Source organism: Ovis canadensis, chromosome 19, assembly GCF_042477335.2.
Source record: "Ovis canadensis isolate MfBH-ARS-UI-01 breed Bighorn chromosome 19, ARS-UI_OviCan_v2, whole genome shotgun sequence".
Lineage (NCBI taxonomy): Eukaryota > Metazoa > Chordata > Mammalia > Artiodactyla > Bovidae > Ovis > Ovis canadensis.
In genome coordinates, this window is record NC_091263.1 from 72,874,881 (window position 1) to 72,893,362 (window position 18,482).

The window sequence follows — 18,482 nt, forward strand, 5'->3', positions numbered from 1 at the left end:
GGTTGGGCTGAGCCCAGCTGCCAGGCCCAGGCCATCCAGCCCCTCAGAGATGCCTCCATCCCTCACCCAGGGCAGGAGGCCCCCAGCATCACCACCCCTCACAGCCCCTCTCACCGCCTAGCTTCCCTGTGGGGGGTGCCCACTGACTCCCTCCCCCGACCTGAGTCAGCACCTCATCCACCTGCCGACTACCCCAGCCTGACCTGGGAGGTGCCCGGCCACCCTGGCTGACTGGCTCGACCTCTGGCCTGGTGGGCACCAGCCTGCAGCCGCAGCAGGTAGAGGAAGAGGTCCCATCCCCAGCCCCGTTTCAGAGGTGAACAGATAGCCGTCCCGACCACACGCCCAGCCAGAGGCAGTCAGGCGGCCAGAGAGCAAAAGTTCCCAAGGGACTCCAGTAACTCAGGGCAGTGAGCAAGACAGCTTGACACAGAACAGAAAAGAGAGATCAGAAAAAACCTACCCAGGTGCACCCGACCCTGACTACGGAGCCTGCAGTGGGCAGGGTGGGGGGCCGCGAGACGGGCTTCTCAACACCCAGACTGGGGGCAACTGAATACCCATTTGAATCAAGACAGTATGGTACTGGCACAAAACCAGAAATACACACAAGATAGAAAGCCCAGAGATAAGCCCACTCGCCTACAGGCACCTTATCTTTGACAAAGGAGCCAAGAAGATACAATGGGGCAAATAGCCCCTTCAGTAAGTTGGTGCCGGGAAAACTGGGCAGCTACGTGTAGGAGAATGAAATGAGAACACTCCCAACACCACACACAAAGATAAACTCAAAATGGATTAAAGACCTAAATGTAAGACCAGAAACTATAAACCTCTTTGAGGAAAACATAGGCAGAACACTCTGACGTAAATCGCAGCAAGACCCTCTATGACCCACCTCCTGGAGTAATGGAAATAAAAGCAAAAATAAACAAGTGGGACCTCATTAAACCTAAAAGCTTTTGTACAGAAAAAGGAAGGAATTTTGACTCCTACTCACGCTACCCAGAGCAAAAAGCGAGATCTAATGTGGAAGGTGAAATAAGTTAAAAGATCCAGAGTGTAACAAAGGAAAATATTTTCATGACTCCAGGGTAGACAAAGATTTCTTGAAAAGCGCAAAAAATACATTACCATAAAAGTAAAGATCAATAAAGTGTATTTCACTAAACTGAGAAGTCTTCACTCCTCAGAAGACAGCATCTACAATGTGCCGATCAGAAAATGTCATCATGAGACTGGAAAGAAAAGGCAGGGAATGAGATGAGGCATTTGTGACCCAGCTGAAGATGTATCCTCAGAACATCTCAAGAATTCCTAGGCACTGGCAAGACAAAGAAACCTAATTTAGAAACGGGCAAAAAACAACAAACTGTTCAACAGTAATATGAAAATATGCTCAACGTCATCAGATGCCAGGGAACGCAAATTAAAACCACCGTGAGATCCCTCTACACGGCCACCAGGTTGGCGATGATGAAACAGACCACATCCAGTGTCGGCAAAGACGGGACAGCTGGAGTGTTGCTCATGGCTGGTGGGGACAGAAACCAGTGACACTCTGGAAAACTGGCAGGGTCGGCCACAGCTCAGATGCAGCAACTCCTCTGCTGGGTGAACACCTTTCGGAAACACAGAATGTCCTCAGCCACGGTACTCACTACAGTTGCTCATCGGAAACAGCCCGAACCTCCATCCACACCACGACAGATCAATAAACTATGATTTATCCCTGCGACGGAGCAATAAAGAGCAGCGTTTTAAAATGAATTACTGCTACACGCAGCAGTCTGCATGACTCTGCAACACACGGTCCTGAGCTCAAGAAGTTAAACGCAAGTGAAATCGTATCATATGGTTCCCATTACACACAATAAATTCAAGAATAGGCAGGAGTCATTGATAGTGATAAGTCAGCCTTGCGGCTTCCACGGTGGGGGTGGGGTGGGGGGAGGGAGAGCAGAACTGGCCGAGAAGGGGTACCAGGAAGATTCTGGCCCACTCGAGATGTTCTGTGTCTTGATCTGGGTGGAGCTGCCTGGAACCTACTGAGCTTTTTTTATGAAGAGTCCTGTGCTTTACAGACATAGTACTTTATAAAACTATACAGTAAGACATAAAAAAGTTTTAAGGGAGTACTATTAAATTAATCTCGATGAAAAGATGCTCCAGAGCCTCTACGGTATTCTTTAATAAAAACTTTCAGAAAGAAGGAAAGTCAAGCAATAAAACAACACGAACTGGAAAAGATCTCATCGTCCCTGATTAGATACTAGTTTACAAAAGCAACTGGAGGGGCCTCAGGAAGTATAGACGCAGCAGGAGGGCACTGGCCGCTGTTGGGTGGAGGACCGCAGCAGCAGTGTATCCAGAGATGCCTTCATTTCTCAGTTGCAACATACTGTGCCAGACCAAACCACGTCCATCACACACGCATCTGCGCCCTGTAACTGAAACCAGAGAGAAAGGACAAGCCCTGGACAGTTACAGGACTGAGATTTCTTTCCCGAGCCCAAGCCGCTTAGAGGGTCTGTCCCAGCTACCTGGTGGGGGTTGGGATAGCAGGTGGGACTTGAGAGGCCGGTTGCTGTGGCTGGCAGAGCCGCAGATACTTGCAGGCTCTATGGTGGGCTTTGTTCATGCGGACGGGCCATGCCAGGCTTCCGGCCAGTCCTGGGAAGCTCTGGAAGGTAGTAGGCAGTGGTCGGATGACCAGCACAAGTCCTACCCTCCCAGCCTCACCAGGGAGTAGGGGCGTGGGTCTGTTGGGGGCGTTTTAAAGGGCTAGGGCTGTTGGGACCGTCACTATCAATGAGAAGCCAACACCACGAGAAGAGAATAGCCGCTTGTATAAAAGCAGGCTGCCCTGATCGGGGGCCGTGCAGAGACTCCTGACAGGCTCTGCTCTGTCCAAGAGGCGTGTGGGGCCCGGGCACCACGGTTAGCGGATGCCACCCCAGAAAGGGCCACTGGGCACAGGGAACCTGCAGGCAAACGCTGACAAACTGAACGGGACCAGCCTTGTTTTCTGAGAAGGAAACTTTCCCAGAAACAAGGAAGCAACAACGAGACGCAAGCACTTGGACGCTGCAGCGGACAGCTCACGCCCGAAGGGTGAGCGAGCCACTGGAGAGGAGTCCAGAAGCAGATACTGCAGGCATCTTTCTGACGCAGGGCACGTGACCGAGGCTGGGTTCCCAGGAGAGTGGCCTTCGTCTGGAAGGAGCCCTGTCCCGCCCTCCACCCAGGCTCACCTCGGCCACCAGCCAGCCCGGCCCCTGCCGAAGCTCCTGGTGGCCCCAGATGTGGGGGCACTCCCTTGCTGTGCTTCTAGAGGCTTCTGCAGACCCCCGTACCCCAGCACAGGCTTGCAGTGTAACTCACACTGCAGGAAAACCAAGACATCTGACACGGACTTTGTTCCTCCTTAGAAAGAACTGTGAACTCGCTCTGGTTCATTATGAGCTTCAGAAACGGCCGCTACCCCAGACGACGCTTTGGCTCAGACTAGAGTCTGATGGCATTCCGGTTCCTGGGATAGCTTTTCGTTTTATAGACAAATCTTGTAAGCGACATCATTCTATTTTCCTGTTCTTTCCAGATAGTTTAATTACCAGTTCATCATACATGCCCACAGTTTAATAAGAAAAGATGTTTATCTATAAGGCAATTTGGGTTTTCCCGAGCCAGTATTTACTCTAACAGAAATGTAAATATAACTTCAATTCCCATCTTATTAAAACTGACTTGTCAAAAACATTTTAAAAAATCACATAAAAAAAACTGGACAAGTTGTTTTTTTTTTTTTTGTTCTGTTCTGAGATGAGATGCAAATAGGAAGCAGAGCATCAGCAGAGGGGACATGAAAAGTCCTGCCTGGGGAAGGAGCAGCAGGCACCCTGGGGTCCGTCATCAGAGGAGGCAGTGGGGTGGGTGGTGGGGGGGTGCATACTGGGCAAGGGTCTGGGGCTCAAGGTTTCCAGTGTTCCCAGGTGGGATGCCCTGGGCCAGGCTGGGGTCCTTCTGGAACCAAATTCCCAGTGACTTTCTGTGTCTCGTAACCCACATACGTGGCCCACCCAACCCAGATCTTGGCCAGATCTCTTCCCCACCCCACCCGCAAATATCTCCATCCTTTGTCCCCATCCCCCGAAGTCTGCAGTGTGTGGCGAATATTCAAAGTGAAGGGACCCAGAAGAGATGGGTAACACCCCCAGCCTCACTGAGGACCCGAACTGGGCGTCACCGGGAGCAGAGCTGGGAAGACGGAACCCTGCTCTCCCTCCCACAGGCTGAGCCACTGCAGACAACACCCTCAGCCTCTCTGTTCCGGGATCCAGGCTCTGGGGGGCAGGCGGCGATGGACAAGGAATCACGAGACCTTCCCTGAGCGACCAGCTCCCACCCCTGAGGCCACCCGCCTGACCAGGTGGGCCCAACTTGGCGGGAAAGAAACAGGCCGGCCGCTCCCCTCTCTGAGCAGGTCTCCATGGCCCAGACCTCCGCTCTGACTCCCACAGCTCCTCCACGGGAGTCGGCGCCCGGCCCCCACGCCTCCCTCCAGGATGGGCCCGCGAGCCGCCCTGGCCCACCGAGCTGGGGCCGCCTGTCTCGGCAAGCACACGCTGCTCCCCGGCTGGGAGGTGGCGTCCAGCTGACCCTGATCCACCGCCTGGCCTGCTCACTGCTCACCCTCTCCAGGAGCCTAGAGCCTGTTTTCTGGACTTGGATTCTGCTAGGCCAGGAGTCGGAGCTTTGGGGACCCCACCCTCTAAGCTTGCTGTGAAGTCTGCCAGGCCCCCGTTGGCCTCTGTGTCCTAGACGTATAATTAGGGGCAGTTGGCGCTCTCTGAGTCTAAACAAGGCAGCAAGCTGGTGCCCACTGCATGCTTTGCTGGGGCCTTGATATACATTTACAGACCTGCAGACTTGATTCAAAATTCCAGGTCCGAGGCATCTTTAGGAAAATCTAAGGTGACAGGTCATGCCGCCTCGTCCCCCCTCATTCTGCAGCAACGCTGGAGCTGGGGACCTGGAGCCTCGATCTTCTGACTACGGGGAGAACCACACCCCCCGGGCCAGGCAGCTGGAAAAACCCCAGGAGGCGCCATCAGTGGTCGGTCGGCAAACATCCGCTTCACCACCCTCAGTGACCCTGCACGTGGACGTCACCTCCCTGTGCCTCAGGCGCCTTGGCTATGAGGTGGGGATGACGGCCCCCCCATGCCACGGGTGTCCCGGTTTGTAACACCCTGATCAATACATGTCCAGGGAGGACCACAGCGCCTGCCACGGGATGTATACACAGCCCGACCCAGGCTGAAGGAGGAGATGCTCCCCATTTCTGGGATGTCAGCCCACGGCCAGGCTGTGCTGCCGAAGGCAGGACCCCGCAGGACGGGAGCTGAGTCCGTGGGCAGGTGTCAAAACGAAGGTGCAGGGCAGGGGCCAGCCTGGCGGGGAGTGGGGGGAAATCTCTACAGGTCTCGGGGGGCTGGAGGGGCAGGCGGGGGTGGGGGCAGACAGTAAGCCGCTGAACTCCCCCAGCCAACCCTACGAGGCCCGGCCCCTTTGCCTCTTCACCAGAGGGACAACTCTTGGCCCCAGAAAAGGCCACATCTGTTCACTTAAGCAGAAACAAACCCGCAGCCCACCGCCCAGAGTGCAGGGCCCCGGGGCAGGGATAGAATGGGGCTCAGGCCACGGCAGCTGCTCTGGGCGGGCGGTCATCCCCTCTCTCCGCTGGTCAGTAATCCATGGCGGGGAGAGCTTACCCTTCTGTCTCACCGATGCTGACACTGAGCCTCAGAGAGGGTGCGTCCATCGCCTGACGTCACACAGCCAGAGCCTCAGAGGCAAGGCTCTCGGCCGGGGACTCGCCTTCTGAAGACCAAGCTGGCTCATGGGCAGCACAACTCGGCCCCACGCCCGACTTCCCTGCGTGGAGATCCCAGAGCAGGCAGGGAGGGCCCAGTAGACACCCTGTCCACACACAGCTGGCCTCGGCCGGACAGAAGCTCCTCCTGGAGGCCCCAGACGCTGGAGGACCAGGGGCCCGAGGCTGTACAACCCCAGCCCCACCTGCAGGAAGCGCTGGAGGATGACGGGGCTGACACTCCCCCCGGGGAGCCCACCCCCGCCCCCCCACCTCTGAGCTGTAGGTCACGGGGCACCCGGGCTCTGGAAGGTTCAGGGTGCAGGAGGCCCAGGGGGCTTGGCTGGGCCTCAGGAGAGCCACTCGGTGGGTGAACAGGAAGCAGCCTGGAGCTCAGAGGGACTGCCTTCCAGTGGAGCGCCCAGGACACTGGCGTGAGGCCAGCCCTGCTACGCGGCAGACCCCAGCAGGCGGTCCAGCTGAGAACGTACTCTAGCAGGGAGCCCTCAGGAAGCCCACGGAAGAGATGAGAAAGTCGAGGCCCGGGGCAGTGAAGCGATGTGCCTGAGGTCACACAGCCAGCGCGGGGGAGGGCAGCTGCAGCCTTGGGGACCAGGCCAGGGACCCCCGAGGATCAGAAGGACCTGGATTCGCAGCTGGCCCACCACTGCTCGCGGCTGGGCCGCGGGCTGTGTCCCCTGGTGGGAGGGGACTCGCTGGAAGGCTGTTTAGGGGCTGAGATGAGGTTCCCAGAGCAGAGGCCTGGGGTAGATTCACTGCAACGACCACCCAATGTGCTTCCTTTCTTTCCCAAACCCCCTGTAACATAAAAATCAGGAGGGACCCTCGACCCCAGGCCAGCGTCCTGCTCGGCGGGCAGCAGACGCGGAGAAAGCAGTGGCTGAGCCGGTTCCGAGCCCTGTCCAAGAGTCCCCGTGTGCATCTCATCTTTCCCTGGGAGCCCTGTTTCCACGATGGGATCGGGCGTGTTGGGAGGCGGCAGGTGGCCTGGTAGGGGCTGTCCTGAAACAACTGCTCCCAGAGCAGCCCCTCCCAGCGGCCACTCCCAGCCTGGGGCAGCGAGCCTGGCCGAACTGTGGTCTTGGGAGCCGGAAGCAACGCGTACGGTGCACCGCAGAGGCTCCGCGGAGGCGGAAGACCGTGCATCCATTCGTGCCGTGACTGAGGCGCGTCCCCCGCTGGGAGGACTGCCACCGGTTTGGCGAGACGGCAGAGAGATCACCCGCACCCCACGCAGGGCTGGCAGACCTCCCGGGGGGCCCTCGGCCGAAGCAGGCAAGAGAGGAGCGCACGTGCACGCCAGCGGTCCTGGGGGACACGTCCCTCCGGCCGAGGTGCAAGCACCTCACAGCCCTGCTCAGCGCTCTCCTTGGCGCTCTTCAGCATCTGACACAGATCTGACATGTTCTCACGGGTGGCTGTGGGCACCCCCTCCCACAGGGTGGAGGGCCCGTGAGGGGTGCCAACTTCATTCAGTTTGACCTCAGCTGTCTCTCTGGCACCTAGAATTGTGCAGGAGGCACTCATAAATATTTGCTGACTCAGTATCTTAGGAAACAGGCACTCTTATACACGGCAGGCGTGAGTACCGTCTGGTACCATTCGTGGAGGGGAGTTGGCAGGCACCGACTAGATGCACACACCCCGTGGTCTCTCCAGCAGAGCCCATGGCAGCTGGCTGGTGCTTCCCTGGAGAAAAGCGTGCAGGCAGCCATTAAAACAGGAGTGGCGTGCGCACAGCAGCCCTTCTCCAAAGGGTCCACACCAGAAACAAGCCCACAGCCCTTCAGGAGGAGGAACCACCAACCGGGGTCTGTCCTCACCATGGAGCGGCTCTCAGCCACAAAAAGGACGAACCGCGGCGCCCACAACATGTGGGCATGAACGTGCCGTGCTGAGCGCAAGTCGCCACCCCAGAGAGCGGACTACACGGCTCCGTTCACAAAGCTCCCAGAGCGGCTTGCGGGCAGGGCAGCAGTTCTGGGGACGGGCACAGACGAGGGGACCCTGCATCTCGGGATGATGCCTCATGATCCGGGTGCTGGGCACGCGGGCGTTCACCTCTGAGACGTATCATTGAGCTGCAAGTTTCTGAGGCTGCCCAGGGGGCGCGGTGGGAAGAACCCGCCTGCCAAGGCCGGGGACACAGGGAGACAAGGGACACAAGGTCAACCCCTGGGTCGGGAAGATGCCCTGGAGTAGCAAACGGCAGAGTCAGACACGACCGAGTGGCTGGGAGCATACACGCGTGCGCGCTTCTGAGAGGGTCTCAGAAGCTAAATGGCTCACCAAGAGTAAAGAGAGAAACCCACAAGGACACGGACCCGGCAACTTCCTGCCAGGACAGGAAGACGTTCACTGGGGCAATGGAGAGAACCGAGCATCCACCAGCAGGGATAGTGAGCCACTGCGGGGGCGAGCAGAGAGCAGAGCTCCTCCCCATGTGCCGACAGGGAGCGCCCCAGGGTGGGCTGTCCACGGAGGAACGCAGGGGACAGAAAGGTCCGCGCACGACGCTGTATCTGTGAAAGGTAGTGCACACGCCTAACACACATGGCAGAGTCGACCTGTGGTTCCCAAGCGTGCTCCTACGCCCCGGGGTCCCTGAGACCGAGCCGGGGACCCACGGGGTCACGGTTACTCTCAGAACAACGCTGGTGGCCTCCTTCGTGCCCCTTCTCCTATGAGTAGGCGGTGGAATCTTCCAGAAACCACGTGACAGGGACGATGGCATCGCTTTGATGGCTAACAGAACGCGCGCTTGCATGTTCAGGGCTGTCTAAACTCGAGAAAAGGAGCTCAACGTCACCAGCCTTCAGGGAAACGCCAGTGAAACCCGCAGTGAGATAACACCCAAGACTTCAGCACATCACATTCAAAAAGACATACAGGTGTCTGGTGGTCCAGTGGTTAAGACTCTGAGCTCCCAACGCAGGGGGCTGGGGCTCAATTCCCGGTTGGGGAACCAGGTCCCATATGCTACAACTAAAACCCAGTACAGTCAAAAATAAAAACTAAATAAATATTTAAAAAAAAATACAGACAATAACAAGTGCTGGCAAAGACAGTGGGGGCAGCCGCTGTGGGTTAGCAGTTCTGTGTTTCATGACAGTTACACAGAGTTACCAGATGACCCAGCAAGACGACATTCCTGGGTACATCCCCCAAAGATGTGAAAACACACAGCCACTCAAAGGTACGTAATGAACACCACGAGCAGTGGCACTCACAGCAGCCAAAAGGTGCCAACTGTGCATCACCTGGCAGCGCACAGACAAAGACGTGGCCCATCGCCACGCTGGAACGCCCGCCACGAGGAGCGCAGCCCTGATCCACGCTGCAACACGGAGGAAACGCCGCAGCGTCACGCCGAGTGACTACCCGGGGGCAGTCCCCAAAGGCCACATACTCTGTGATCCCACGTCCAGGAACGACCAGCACACGCAATCCACAGAGACGGAGCTAGACCGGAGTCTGCTGGGGCCTGGGAAGAGGGAGCCGGAGGTGGCTGCTACTGGTATGGGGTTTCTTTCTGGGGTGATGAGAGTGTTCCAGAATTCGATTCTGATGATGTTTTCACAACCCTGACAAAACCTACTGAATTGTATGCTTTAAATGGGAGGGCTTAATGGTGCATGAACAATGTCTCATAAAGCTGTCTAGGAAGGAAGAGGGGGAGGGAGGCAGGAAGGAAGGAAACCGTTTTCCTAAAGCCAAGAAACCCCCTCAGGCCACACCTTCACTATGGGGAGCGGCTGTGAAATGAGCCCTTTTCCTCCAAGTGCCACAGGCTCTGGGAGCAGCCAAAGCCGGGGACCCCTTCCTGCCCCTGGTGCCCCATGGGCGCTGGGAGCCAACCCCTCGCCTGGGAGACGAGGGCCCCCTGCTCAGCTCTACTACGCCCTCTAGAAAATCCCCTCCACTCTCAGGATCCCAGTTCCTCTTCCATGGAATAGAAGGACAACAGAGACCTGCCCAAGGTCACCACACAGGACCTCTCAGTGCCCTGACAGGCACCCCCTGCAGAAGACCCATCCACCACCCAGCTGCCAACTGGGGCTGGGCCAGTGACGAAACCGAGGGGAACCAGCCCAGGACAGTCCAGCTCCCCCACTGCACCCCGACGGGCAGGCAGCCCCTTCTCAGATCCCTTGGCGGCTGCCCCAGGACACAGGGGCCTGGTGTGCCCACAGAAGCCGATTTCCAACAAAAGCCAGGAAGCTCGCGTTCACAAGACGTCTTCTAAATGTGTGCAACAAAATCCGAGCGCTTACGAAGGTGCTTTGCAGAAAGACGCTGACCCGTGGCACTGGCGTGCACCCTCAGCCCAAAGGCAGACAGAGGAGAAGGGGGCGACCGAGGATGAGACGGCTGGTGGCATCATCGACTCAAGAGACAGGAGTTTGAGCAAACTCCGGGAGACGGTGAAGGACAGGGAAGCCTGGTGTGCTGCAGTCCAAGGAATCACGAAGGGTCGAATACGACTGAGTGACTGAACAAGAGGGAGCGGGGGCCGGCCCCAGCTGTGCGGGGTCAGTGAGGAACCTGGGGCTCAGAAAGGTAGCATCCCAGGCCTCCGGTCACACGAGGAGCGAGGCTGAGCTTCGCCCGGGGACTCAGCGTGGACGGGCAGGGGCCGGGGGGCTCCTGGGTCCCTGGTCTGCTCCCAGCGGCATGGGCTGGGGCAGAGCCACTTGGCCTGCCTGTGAGCTCGGCATGGGGGCGGGGGGATGCCCCCTCTCCAGGCCGCTCCGGGAGCCAGGCACTCCCGCATAGGACGTGGGCTCAGCTGTCCAAGTTTCCAGCCTGGTTCCCTCGGGTCCCCCGGCTGTGCTCGGGGACCTCTCAGACCCAGCGCGAGTTTAAATCTCCCACACGCCCGGACTGGAGAGGACAGCAGAGGCCACAGTCTGCGGCGATCGTCCAGGAACCAGGCAGAGGCTGGGCGGGTCTCTCTGCTGCCTGGACCCACAACCCGGGGACTCTGGGGGACCCTGGAGAACCCCAGACGCTGAAGGCCCCACGTTCTGCCCCTGCACCCGGAAGAAGCGTTCCAGGACCCAAGTAAGACTGTACCAGCTCCTGCCTCACACCTGCCCCTGGGGAAAGGCCCCAGTCTTCATGCTGAGGGTAACACTGCTGCCCTGGGCTGGGTCCCTGCCCCTCCCGGGCCTCTTCTCGCCGCAGCCACACAGCCTCATCCCAACCCAACCTCCCCTCCACCTGCAGGGCCTCTGCCAGACACTCTCTGCTCCCCACTGCCACTCGGTCAACAGCTCCTCCTGCTCAAACAGCCCTTCCTCCAGGAAGCCCTCCCTGATCTCCAAGGACGTCAGATCCCCTGGACAGGCCCGCAGAGTGCATCCGCTCCACCCCCACGACGCTCGAGCTTTCTCTTCCGCTGAACTATACGGTCCCGGCGACAGGGCCGCGCTGGGTTTTGGGGAACATCTGGCATGCGTCACAGCCCCCGGGCAGGCCGGGCACCGGAAGTGACTGTTGGGGTGAAGATGTGGAGAAATGGGGGGTGAGGTGGGCCCGCCGCCTCCTGCACGTGTGTCGGTGGGGAAGCGGCCCCGATTCCTCCGCCATGTGCCGAGGGGGCAGCTGTGATGACTGAAAGGGCCTCTGGTCTCAGAGAGCTTACGACAGTGCGGGCACAGGCCTCGAGCACGATACGGGGTACAGCTAGCACGCAGCGATCTCAGTCAAAGCTTCTCTGTTACCCAGACGTCGAGCAGCTCAAACACCCCTACCCAGCAAAATCCGGGGGCGGGGGGGCTCCTCCTCCCACACGGTCCCGGGGCCTGCAGGTTTCGCTGGGGTCCTTTTCTGGGGAGGGGGCTGCCTCTAGCTGGGCCACCCTGACCCCAGGTTCCCTCCCTTGTGCTCAGGGGGGCAGGGTGGGGTGGTCCCCGGGTCCCTCCATCCTGCCAGCCCAGCAGTAGAAGCCCCCGAGTGACAGGAGGCGTCAGAGCCCCTCTCCCCGTGGGGGAGTCAGGCATGTGGCTCCCAGCAGGTCCCATCTGGACATCCCAGAGGCGGCCGGGAACCCTGGCAAGGCTTGGAACCCTGCCTGAGCTGGGCCTGGCGCGACGGCTGGCAACCACCTTCTCCAGGCCCGGGCTGCCACAGCAGCATGGCCAAGGAGCATTTCCGCCCCGTGACCCACCTCTCAGCAGGTCCCACAGGCAAGCAGGACCAAGCTACCAGCTCCCCAGCTTTACCCAAGGGCCCTCCTTCCCTCGGGATCTCCCAGCCACTCCCTGCAACAGCAGCAGAAGGCACAGAGGCCCTGGCTGCCCCAGCAACGTGCCACTGGGCCCGACCCCCACCCACCAGGCCTCCCGCAACCCCCTCCCCACGCTGTGTGCACGGTGGCGACCACGAATAATTCCGTGTGCCCATCCACGCGTGCCCTCCGCCCCCACCAGACCACAGAGGGCAGAGGCTGTGCCCGCCCAGTTTCACCAGCCCGACCCCTGGTGCAGAGAGGCTGTTCTGCACTCGTCTATTGCAGAAACGGAGTAGCTGGACTGAGAAACAGAGGGTGGATAATCACGGCGAGCGTTTTTAATTACTCAGCAGCGCTGTGCCCCTCTCCGAGCTTGAATGGGTTAGTTCATTTAACCCTCAGAACCCTTCCCTGCCCCCGACGAAGGGCCTTCCCTGCACTTATAGATGGAGAGAGCGAGGCACAAAGTGGTGCCTGCCTGAGTTACAGGCCGGGAGAACTGGTAGGGGTCAGGGGTCAGGCAGAGGGGTCAGGGGTCAGGGTGAGGAGGAGGCAGCGGCAAGATGGATGGGGTGACGGGCGGCGGTCAGTCCTTGTTCATGCGGCCAGGGCCAAACTCCTGGGTCCCACTGACATTCACCCCACCCGGCCCCACGGTCCACACCTCCCTCCCTGGAGGAGCATCACGAAACCCAGCCCGTCCCGTCCACGCCCTCCGCCAGGCCCCTGCCAGGACAACCCTCGGATGGGACGAGGGGCACTGGGTCAGGGGCCCCTACCCCCTGGCCGACTGCAGCAGCAGCCACACCCCAAAAACCATCTGAGAAAGCCCAGGCAGAGGAAAAAAACCTGGGGCGCCCGAGAACAAAGCAAGCCTCCAGGATTCCAAGGCCCACAGCCACAGAGAGGCCTCTGGCAGCAAGCAGAGGGGCGGGGGGCTGTGTCTATTTTGGAAACCCCGGAGGCTGCAGGCACAGACTTGGGAGCCAGGCCTGCGAGCCCGCCCGCTCGGGCACACGTGGACTTCATTACGCTCCCCGCCTCCTGCAGGCCCGGGGGCCTGGGTGAGGAGGAGCCCCCGGAAGTCCGCTGCCCTGGTGGCAACCCGCCACCTCCTGCCGTGAGACCACGAACCACACCTTTCCACCCTCGACCTGGTGAGCTGAAAAGCGGGAGCCCAGCGCCCAGCCTGTGCACGGATCAAGCCACAGACGGGGCAGGCACTCGGTGAGGGCGAGCGCTGCACCGTCCACTGAGAGCAGGATGCAGGGAAGGAGCCGCCGGGCTGGGGGCCTACAGTCTCAGCCTCAGCACACCGTGGACACCCGCCGAGGGCCACAGCTCTGGACAGACGGGCCCCCCCGTCCCCAGGAAACCCTCCTGGACCCCGCCCAGGAGTGGCCCGCTCACAGCCCATGGACCAGGGCCAGCCGGGCCCATGCCTGCCTCCCCAGGGTCCCACAGGGCCTGCCCAAGGCTGATGCCCAGTGAAGGTCTTCACAGTGAACAAGCCAGGCCTGGACAGGACATGGACTCCCTGTCGTGGACAGAGGTCTCCAGAAAACAGGTTCCCAGGGCTCCCTCAGAGGGGTGGGCTCAGCCACAGACTCCCCCCTCCCCAACCCCTCTCCAGCTGAGCACAGACCTGGGCTGGCACCAGGACCCGAAGACGCCCTCCGCTGGACAAGGTTCCCTGGAGGAGCCAGGGAAGAGTCTTACCTTCCAGGCCGCCTCTCGGGACAGAGTGCACGGAGTTGGGGTCCTCCTCCTCCTCCAGCCGGGACCGGGGCCCGGCCGGCTGCTGGGGCACTTCCTGGGTGGGCGGGGCGCGGGGGATCTCCCGCTGAAGTGTGGTCAGGGCGGCAGGGGCACTGGGCTCGGTGGGGTCTGTGGGGGGGCCCTGCGTGGTCTCGGTCAGGAGGATGCTGGGCACGCTGAGCGTGGGAAGGGGCCCGGCACTGCGGTGCGTGGCCTGCACGTCGGGGATGAGGTTCTCTTCCACCCCGGCCCTGGCCTCGGCCCCCTCCTCCCGGACAGGGTGAGCCGGCATCGGGCCTGCCGTGGGCCGTCCATCCAGCCCCCGGGGGCCGCCTGCGGCCAGCTGCTCCCGGGTGGCCGGCGCCTCCCTGTCTTCCTGACCGTCGTCCGTCACTCTCCTGGCTTTGGCCTGCACGGGGGCCGGGGGACCCAGAGCGGCGGCTGCCGTGGGCCTGGGGAGGGCGGCCGGCCAGAGAGTGGCCTGGAGGGCTGAAGGTGGCTGACCCCCGCCTCCCAGAGCGGCCGGGCCCCCAGCGCCCGCCTGGAGCTCGCCCGCCAGGGCCTCCGCCTCGGCCACCTCCTGGTCGTAGCTGTAGGGGTCCTCGTAGTGCCGCTCAGGGTCGCCCTCCTCGGCGTCCGAGGTGTTTCCGGGGGTGGCATCTCCGTGGCAGCTGGGCAGCGGGTAGCAGATGAGCTCGCCGCCCGCGTCGGGGCAGTGGCAGGCCCGGCAGGGCGCCAGGCGGACGGTGTGGCCGGCGGCGTACTTGCGGCCGGAGTGGACGCAGCCCACCTGGCCGCACTGTGGGCAGCTGTCGGCCGCCACCACAGCCTCGATGCAGTTGGGCGGCAGCTCCGGGCAGGGCATGAACTGGCAGCTGATCTTGCCACCGCCCGGCGGGCAGGAGCACTCGGTGCTGCCGAAGTCCACGAAGTAGGACTGGCCGGCGGGCACGCGGCCGCGCATGAAGCCGCCCTGCAGGCAGTCGTAGTACTGGTAGCCCTCGCAGGCACAGCCCCGCTGCACGCACGTGGCGCAGCAGGCCCCCGGCTCGAGCGCGTCCTCGATGCAGTTCTCAAGCGGGGGGCACTCGACGCCCGTGCAGTCCTGCCCCGGGGCTGCTGCACCGCCGGGACTCAGGGCCAGGGCCAGGGCCAGGGCCAGCCAGGCTCCCACGGGCTCCCCGAGTCGCGCCATGCCCCGCAGCCGGCCACGTGCAGCCTCCAGACAGACCGTCCTCTCCCGCGAGGCCCTGGGGGAATCAGAAAGGACAGGGGTCAGCACCGCGTGGTGGGGGTGGGGGTGGGGGGACTCACGTGCACGCCCGGCACACACACCAGCACGTGGGGGCATGGCTGGACAGCCTCACCGCCTCCATTCACACGCGGAACTCGGCCCACATCCCCGCACACACATTCCCACCTGCTCGGACGCTGCACAGACAGGTCACCGTGGTTCTCACCTGGGTGGTGTACAGGGTTGCCAGCACCCAGCTCAGGGCTGCAGCCCCCGCCCTCACCTGCCTCCTGGCACGTCCCCGAGTGGGACCCTCTGCCCCCAGTCCCGCATGCACACACACACACACACACATCACACGTGTTCACTGGGCACACGGCCACAGGCATGCGGGTGACGGGCAGGCAGAGGCCCCACCACAGTCCTCCAGGCAGTTATGAACACCGTGGCACCAAGCCTCGCCCGTGTGCCGGGACACCACGGGTGCTCTCGCACACACGGTCCCAGGCATGTGCACACGGTAGCACCCAGCTTGTTTCCCCCCGAAATCCAGGTTGACTCCCAGCCACGCGCCCAAAGGCCCGGGGCAACCAGCCGAAGAACACAGCCAGGTGGATGCGAGGCAGGAACCAGGCCCTCCCAGGTCTCACGCAGCAACCAAGCCCCCCACCAAGGTGGCCCTCAGATCCCAGGGCTCAGGAACAACCCCCAACAGACCTCCCATGACTGCAAGCTTAGCTGCAAGGCAGCCTTATGCCAACCTCCTCAGCAAACGTTACTGCCGTTTGCAGAATTAGCCTTGCACGCACACTGTCCTGCACACGCACACACACACACACACACACACACACACGCCGATGCCGTCTATTCATGGGGCCCTGTGAACAGCTCCCCGCCTCTGCCCTGCTCCTCCACCCACCCTGCCAGCCCCTCTCCATCACCATAGCCCGCCCCTCTCCACCCACCCCTGCCCGCCCCCTCCATCACCACAGCCCGCCCCTCTCCACCCACCCTGCCAGCCCCTCTCCATCACCACAGCCCGCCCCTCTCCACCCACCCCTGCCAGCCCCCTCCATCCACCCTGCCAGCCCCTCTCCATCCACCCTGCCAACCCTTCTCCATCCACCCTGCCAGCCCCTCTCCATCACCACAGCCCGCCCCTCTCCACCCACCCCTGCCCGCCCCTCTCCATCACCACAGCCCGCCCCTCTCCACCCACCCCTGCCCGCCCCCTCCATGCACCCTGCCCGCCTCCTTCCACCGACCCCTGCCAGCCCCTCTCCATCACCACAGCCCGCCCCTCTCCATCACCACAGCCCACCCCTCTCCACCCACCCCTGCCAGCCCCTCTCCATCACCACAGCCAGCCCCTCTCCATCCACCTCTGCCCGCCCCTCTCCATCACTACAGTCCGCCCCTCTCCACCCACCCTTGCTCGCCCCCTCCATGCACCCGCCCCTGCCCACCCACCTCCATCATCACAGCCCTGCCCTGCTCAAGCCGCACACTTCCCTCCCCCAACCAGGACCCTGGAAGCCGCCTGCCGCCTCCCTCCCCCTGATCGCTTTCTCTGCAAAGCCAGTGTGCTCTGAGAGCAGCTGACCCCATGGCTTCCCGGACAGCAAGGAGCAGCCTGGATTCCCTGTGGGAGCCACCCCGACCTGCCCTCCAGGGCCCTCATGTGACCCCCGCAGCCCCTCCTCAGCCTCCTCTACAAGCTACTTAAATGTCACCTTCTCACAGGTCCTCTCTCGTCCCCTCACCTCCATCCTCACAAAGGTCAGTGGTCCCACGGCCCTGGGACCTGCCGCGACCCGGGAGCAGGCCTGCACCGCCTGGGGCCGCGTGCTCCTGGTCAGAGATGAGGGTCCCTCTCCACCCACTCCCCGCCCCGGAGCTATGCCAGTCACTGCTAAAGCCCTCTGATTCAGCAACAAACACAATGAAGCGGTACCACTAGTATTTTAAGTTTGTAAGTTTCACACCTGAGAAATATAAGGATAGGGGCTTCACTTTACTGTGTTTTTAACAGAGAGAAAGAAAGAGGAAACAGTCTTCATGCCGCCCACCACCTGGCTGAGCTGGGCAGAACACGACAAAGGAATGTGGGAGAACACGAGAGAACACAGGAGAAACGGTGAGAGAACACGGGAGAACATGATGAGAGAACACGGGAGAGATGAGGAGAGAACACGGGAGAACATGAGAGAACACGGGAGAAACGACGAGAGAACACGGGAGAAACGACGAGAGAACACGGGAGAAATGACGAGAGAACACGGGAGAACATGAGAGAACACGGGAGAAACAACGAGAACACGGGAGAAACGAGAGAACACGGGAGAAATGAGAGAACACGGGAGAACATGAGAGAACACGGGAGAAACGACGAGAGAACACGGGAGAAACGACAAGAGAACACGGGAGAAACGACAAGAGAACACGGGAGAGATGACTAGAGAACACAGGAGAACATGAGAGAACCCGGGAGAAACGACGAGAGAACACGGGAGAACATGATGAGAGAACACAGGAGAAACGACGAGAGAACACGGGAGAAACGACGAGAGAACACGGGAGAAACGACGAGAGAACACGGGAGAAACGACGAGAGAACACGGGAGAGATGACGAGAGAACACGGGAGAACATGATGAGAGAACACGGGAGAACATGATGAGAGAACACGGGAGAAACGACGAGAGAACACGGGAGAAACGACGAGAGAACACGGGAGAAATGACGAGAGAACACGGGAGAACATGAGAGAACACGGGAGAAACAACGAGAACACGGGAGAAACAAGAGAACACGGGAGAAACGGTGAGAGAACACGGGAGAACATGAGAGAACACGGGAGAAACAACGAGAACACGGGAGAAACGAGAGAACACGGGAGAAATGAGAGAACACGGGAGAAACGGTGAGAGAACACAGGAGAGATGAAGAGAAAACACGGGAGAACATGAGAGAACACGGGAGAAACGACGAGAGAACACGGGAGAACATGATGAGAGAACACGGGAGAAATGGTGAGAGAACACGGGAGAGACGAAGAGAGAACACGGGAGAACATGAGAGAACACGGGAGAAACGAGAGAACACGGGAGAACATGAGAGAACACGGGAGAAACGAGAGAACACGGGAGAAACGACGAGAGAACACGGGAGAAACGACGAGAGAACACGGGAGAAACGACGAGAGAACACGGGAGAAACGAGAGAACACGGGAGAACATGAGAGAACACGGGAGAAACGACGCGAGAACACGGGAGAAACGACGAGAGAACACGGGAGAAACGAGAGAACACGGGAGAACATGAGAGAACACGGGAGAAACAACGAGAACACGGGAGAAA

General features: G+C 60.6%; 1 protein-coding gene across 3 annotated transcripts in view; it reads right to left on the minus strand.

The window, feature by feature from the left end:
- Window positions 1-18,482, minus strand: part of FBLN2 (fibulin 2) — a 65,733-nt gene that overhangs the window by 28,293 nt on the left and 18,958 nt on the right. For all 3 annotated transcript variants that reach the window (XM_069562440.1, XM_069562439.1, XM_069562438.1), the window contains exon 2: window positions 13,851-15,139. In XM_069562440.1, coding sequence (XP_069418541.1) covers window positions 13,851-15,084 — 1,234 coding nt within the window. In that variant the 5' untranslated portion in view covers window positions 15,085-15,139. The remainder of the gene's footprint in view (window positions 1-13,850; window positions 15,140-18,482) is intronic.